General features: G+C 69.4%; 1 protein-coding gene across 5 annotated transcripts in view; it reads left to right on the top strand.

Annotated features, from left to right (window-relative positions):
• Positions 1 to 3,862, top strand: part of MPND (MPN domain containing) — a 32,696-nt gene extending 28,834 nt beyond the window's left edge. Inside the window, exons 10-21 of one of the 5 annotated variants that reach the window (XM_035348186.1) lie at positions 855 to 1,085; positions 1,164 to 1,394; positions 1,489 to 1,651; positions 1,724 to 1,808; positions 1,958 to 2,054; positions 2,166 to 2,238; positions 2,313 to 2,389; positions 2,483 to 2,651; positions 2,728 to 2,798; positions 2,891 to 2,980; positions 3,202 to 3,315; positions 3,493 to 3,862. In XM_035348186.1, coding sequence (XP_035204077.1) covers positions 855 to 1,085; positions 1,164 to 1,394; positions 1,489 to 1,651; positions 1,724 to 1,808; positions 1,958 to 2,054; positions 2,166 to 2,238; positions 2,313 to 2,389; positions 2,483 to 2,651; positions 2,728 to 2,798; positions 2,891 to 2,980; positions 3,202 to 3,315; positions 3,493 to 3,579 — 1,488 coding nt within the window. In that variant the 3' untranslated portion in view covers positions 3,580 to 3,862. Of the gene's footprint in view, positions 1 to 535; positions 557 to 854; positions 1,086 to 1,163; positions 1,395 to 1,488; positions 1,809 to 1,957; positions 2,055 to 2,165; positions 2,239 to 2,312; positions 2,390 to 2,482; positions 2,652 to 2,727; positions 2,799 to 2,890; positions 2,981 to 3,201; positions 3,316 to 3,492 lie in introns of those variants that run through there. The other 4 variants (XM_035348187.1, XM_035348183.1, XM_035348184.1 and 1 more) reach the window with 4 other exon arrangements.
• Positions 3,863 to 5,456: the final 1,594 nt, after the last annotated feature.

Genomic DNA, 5,456 nt, shown 5'->3' with positions numbered 1-5,456 from the left:
CGCCCCCCCCCGTCTTCCGTGGGCGCTGGGGGGTCGCTGAGCAAGGTCCCCGCGGTCCCCACGGTCCCCACGTCCCTACGGCCCCACTGACCCCGTGTCCCGGCGGTCCCCACGGTCCCCATGTCCCCATGCCCCATGTCCTTGCAGCCCCCGTGTCCTCACGGTCTTCATGTCCCTGCGGACCCCATGTCCCCACGGACCCCCTGTCCCCATGGTTTCCATGTCCCCACAGTCCTCATGTCCCTGTAGTCCCCATGTCCCCATGGACCCCATGTCCCCACAGCCCCCACGGACCCCATGTCCCCACAGACCCCATGTCCCTGTAGCCCCCATGTCCCCACGGACCCCATGTCCCCATGGTCCCCATGTCCCCACAGCCCCCATGGACCCCATGTCCCCACAGACCCCATGTCCCTGTAGCCCCCATGTCCTCATGTCCCCACAGCCCCCACAGACTCCATGTCCCTGTCGACCCCATGTCCCCACAGACCCCATGTCCCTATAGCCCCCATGTCCCCATGGTCCCCATGTCCCCACAGTCCCCATGTTCCCACACCCCATGTCCCTGCAGCCTCCATGTCCCCACAGCCCCCATGTCCCTGCCATCCTCCCCCCATCCTCCTCTCCCCCATCCCCTCTCCGCCATCCCCAAGTCCCCATGTCCCCCCACGTCCCCTCTCCCCCTATCCCCCATTTCCATGGCCCCCGGTCTGCCTGTGACACCGTGACAAGGCCCCCTGCGTGTCACCGTCCCCCCGCTCCCTCTTTTCCCATCCACGGACGTCAAGGGGGGGACCCGAGGGTGCTGCCCCCCCCCCCGAGGGTTCCTGGAGGGGACCCCACGCGGTTGTCCCGCAGCGCTGGCGGCCGCCTCCCCTGGCGCAGATGAGTGCCTGGAGGAGGACGAGGACGAGCTGGAGCCAGGGCTGGACGAGGCCGAGGCCGAGCCGGAGCCCGACAGCGGGGCGAAGGCGGCGGGGGGCTCCCGGGGGGCCGTGCTGACGCGCCGTGGCATCACCCTGCGCGTGCTGCTCCGCGACGGGCTCCTGGAGCCGGCCCGCGGCGTCCTCTCCATCTATTACCTGGTGAGCCCGGCCGGGACGGGGACGGGGACGGGGCTGGGGGTGAGGCCGGGGCCTCCCTGCTCACCCCGCGCTCCCCAGGGCAAGAAGTTCGTGGGGGACCTGGGTGCGGACGGCACCATCACGTGGCAGGAGACGGGCCAGGTCTTCAACTCGCCCAGCGCCTGGGCCACCCACTGCAAGCGCCTGGTGAACCCCGCCAAGAAGTCGGGCTGCGGCTGGGCCTCGGTGCGCTACAAGGGCCAGAAGCTGGACCAGTACAAAGCCGCCTGGCTGCGCAAGCACCAGCCCAACACGCCCGCCGCCGAGGAGGTGGGTCGGGGTGATCCTAAATCCCAGCCCCCGGGTACCCCGGCGGCGTCCCCGCGGGGCGCTGGGCGACGCTTTGCTCCCCGAACCCCCGCAGAGCTTGGCCAGTGAGGGCGAGGAGGACGAGCTGCCCGAGGAGGAGGAGGAGGAGGTGGCGAGGGAAGGCCGGGCGCCCGCACCGGAGCCGGCTGCTGCCAAGAGACCGGAGGAGAGGAGCAAGAAGCAGCAGTGCCGGAGCCTGGCGGAGCAGGCGGGGGCGGGTGAGGAAGGGCAGGGTCCCCAGGGTGGGGGGAAGCCCCCCGGCAGCGGTGACGGGGCGCTCTGTTTTGCAGATCACGGCCCCCTGGGGAAAAGGCCGGAGAACAAACCCCGGGTGCCCGTCCGCTACTGCACCCTGGGCACCCGTGACACGGCCAGGTAGGGCACGCCGGGGCCGGGGCCTGAGCCCCATGGGTGGCCCCAGCTGTGTCTCCACGCAGCCACCGGCCCCGTGGGAGCCTCTGGGGCAGCGGGGAGGGCTGGGGGCCAGGGGGTGCCTGTGGCCCCAGGCGCTGCGGCTCTTCCAGGAACCCCCAGACCCTGGTGGAAGTGACGCCCTTCGCCGCCATCAACAAGTTCCAGCCCTTCAACGTGGCCATTTCCAGCAACGTCCTCCTGCTGCTGGTGCGTCCCCTCCCTGCGGGGTCCCGCGGGTGGGGAGGGACGGGGGACACGAGCGCGATCCGTGCCGCCTGGGGACGCTTCTCGCGCTGCTGACTTTGGCTTTCCCTTTAGGATTTCCACAGCCACCTGACGCGGAGCGAAGTGGTGGGGTACCTGGGGGGCCGGTGGGACACCAACACGCAGCGTAGGCGCCAGGGCGGGCGGGCGGGCGGCCCCCAGCCCCGCGGCAGAGCCACCCACCCTGCGCCTCCCCCCCAGTGCTGACGGTGCTGCGAGCCTTCCCCTGCCGGAGCCGCTTGGGCGACGCCGAGGCCGCGGGCGCTGTGGAGGAGGAGGTAAAAGGGTCACCCCCCCCGCCATGGGTACCCCGGAGGGTGCCGGGGGGTCCCGGGCAGCCAACGGTGTTGGCGTTTCCCCCCCCCCCCCAGATCTGCCAGAGCCTGTTCCTGCGGGGGCTGTCGCTGGTGGGCTGGTACCACAGCCACCCCTTCGGCCCCGCGCTGCCCTCCCTGCACGACATCGACGCGCAGATGGATTACCAGCTCAAGCTGCAGGGCAGCGGCAACGGCTTCCAGCCCTGCCTGGCCCTCATCTGCGGTAAGCACGCGGCCCCCCTGCCCCGAGCCGTGCCCCCCCCCCCCCCTCATACCAGCCCCGTCTCTCCCCCCCCCAGGGCCGTACTATCACGGCAACCCCGGCGTGGAGTCCAAAATCGCGCCCTTCTGGGTGATGCCGCCCCCGGAGGTGAGCAGCCCCAGGCCCCGTGGGCTCGGGGGGGCACCGGGGGGGTCCTGGTGCTGTGCTGGGTGGGGTGACGCCGCTGTCCCGGCCTCCAGCAACGCCCCAATGACTACGGCATCCCCATGGAGGTGGAGGTGGCCTACATCCAGGACGGCTTCCTCACCAACGACGTCCTGCAGGAGATGGTGAGCGCGGAGCAGGGGCCGGATCCTCACCACCTCCCCCCAGAACTTCCACCTGCGCCCACCGGGACGGGTTTCCAAACCCCCCTGGAGCCAGGCTGGGCCGCTGCCACCCGTCCCCGTGCCACTGTCAACCCCCTGACGGTGACAATCCCCATTCTCCATCCCCGTTGTGCTGCTGGGGTGCTGGTGCCACAGGGCAGGGGGCTGAGGGTCCCCTGCAGCCCCTCTCTCCCCTGCCCCAGACGCTGCTGGTGGAGTTTTACAAGGGCGCTCCCGACCTGGTGAAGTTCCAGGAGCTGTGGAGTCAGGACCAGACCTACCTGGACAAACTGAAGGTGAGAACGCCGCGTCCTGCCCTGAGCTGGGTGGGAAAGGAATTCATTGCTTGTGGTCTCCACCCGCCCTGCTCCTCCCTGGCGTTTATTTTGATTTTTCACCCTGGTGCCGGGCAAAGTACAGGAAACAGAGGGGCTGGGGTGGATGCAGTAAAACCGGGCGTCATTCCTCCCCAGGGCTCCCTGGCCTCCCGCACCCCCAAAGACCAGAGCTTCGCCCACGTCCTGGAGCAGATCTACAGCCTCCTGAAGCTCAGCGGCTGAGGAGCCGGGAGCCCCGACCGGCTCAGACCTTCCCTGCAGCCAGAGCTGCCCTCGGCAAAGGGCTCCAGGCGCAGGGCAGCGCCGCGGGGCCGCCGCGTCGCCCGCTGCCTCCAGGCGCCCGGCAGAGGGGTGCCGAGCCCCTGCCGTGCCCCGGAGCAGCCGCCTGGGGTGTGGTGCGGCGGGGCCCGGCGGTGGCGGGGAGGGTGACGGTGGTGGTGGGAGTCTCGCCTGCACGTTGTTTGTGGAAGTGGTAGTTGATTAAAGAGCAGTTCCCGAGACGGGGCAGGCGTGCGGCTCCGAAGGGCTGGGGGCGTCCCGCTGAGCGCAGCGGCGAGGGGCGGTGCCGGTGGCTTTGCAGGCTCCGGGTGCCGTCAGGGTGCTCAGTTCCAGGGGATGGGACACAGGGATGCGGACCCGGGGCTGCTCCCCCAGCCCCCCGCGAGGTCCCATCGCGGCCGCTGCTTGGCCACGGGGAGGGATCCGGCCTCGTGCGCACAGAGAGGACGCAGCCGTTAGAAAGAAGAAAACATTTAATACTTTTATTCGGAGATACAAGTCGAGATCTGTGGGTCTTTTTTTTTTTTCCCCCTAAAACCAGGAGAAACCATTACAAAAAAAAAGGTCTTAGCGAGTTTTCCCAGCTGACAGACTCATCTCAATCCACCTGAGCAGGAGCCAGCACTCCCTGGCCACGACCCCGGCCCCCAGCAGGGTGGGGACAGAGGCGAGGGCCCTGGGGACACGAGGGCCCTGGGGACACGAGGGCCGTGGGGACACGAGGGCCCTGGGGACACGAGGGCCCTGGGGACACCAGTCCCGTGGGCTCCCTGCCCTGCTGGGAGCAGGGGGGGGGACGCCCCGCATGCCCCCGCATCCTGCATCGGGCGCTGGTGCCGGGCAAGGGACAGCTCCTGCCCGGGGTTCAGCCTGCTCGGAGCGCGGCGGGGGACCAGACGTACATCGACATGCGTGGTTAAAAACATTTCAAAAGGTTCCGTGTAAATGTAACAGGAGGCGGGAGCGGCGGGGACAGGGACGCGCTGCGGCACGGCGCTGGCAGGGAGCGGCGGCTCGGCTGCCAGCCGGGGAGGGAGGGGATGCTGGTCGAGGAGAGAGGGGCTGAAGCCCCGCCAAGCCCTGCAGCAGAGGTGCCAGGTTCCCACGAAGGGGAGGAAACCATTTTTCTAGCAATGCTGGAAAAGCAAGGAAGCGAGGTGGGGAGGGGTGGGGGTGCAGGAGGCGGCGCTGCTCCCTCTCCCCTGGGGTGCTGAGGGGGGTCAGGGGCCCCATCCTGACACCGGGACAGGGAAAGGGGATGGAGGCTCGGGCCCAAGGGGCGCAGAGACCGCAGGGGGCTGTTCTCTGAACCTGTCGGCAGGCGGCAGAAGCCAGAGCCCGGACCACAGCTTCCCCCAGGTGGTGAGGGGCAGGGGGGCAGCAGGAAGGCATGTGAGCATCAGCCTTGCTCGAGCCAAGCAGCCCCGAGCAGCAAGCAAGGAGCCTGCAGCTCAGCCTCTTGGGGTGCTGACGGCTGCTTGGGGTGTGGGGAGAACAAACAGAGCCACGGGGCGAGAGGATCTCGCACAGGACCACGCCGGGACCTGCCCTGCCCTGCCCTGGGCAGCCCCCTGCCCCCTGATTTACCCCCCCCATCTCTGCGAGCGGAGCCTGCGGTAGGAAAAACCCAAAGCTCGGAAGCAACCCAGCCTCCAGCCCTTCTGGGGCGGAAGGGGGCAGGCACCACCTTCGGGATGGAGTTCTGCTGGAGGGCTAACGTCATGCTCCGGCCACCTCTGCTCCGTCCCTCCAGGGAGGAGAAGGGACGGTGCAGAGCCCCGGGCAGGGCTCGGCCCCGGGCAGGGCTCAGCCCCGGGCAG

This window comes from Oxyura jamaicensis, chromosome 28 (assembly GCF_011077185.1).
Source record: "Oxyura jamaicensis isolate SHBP4307 breed ruddy duck chromosome 28, BPBGC_Ojam_1.0, whole genome shotgun sequence".
Lineage (NCBI taxonomy): Eukaryota > Metazoa > Chordata > Aves > Anseriformes > Anatidae > Oxyura > Oxyura jamaicensis.
This window is presented reverse-complemented; position numbering and strand designations above follow the sequence as displayed.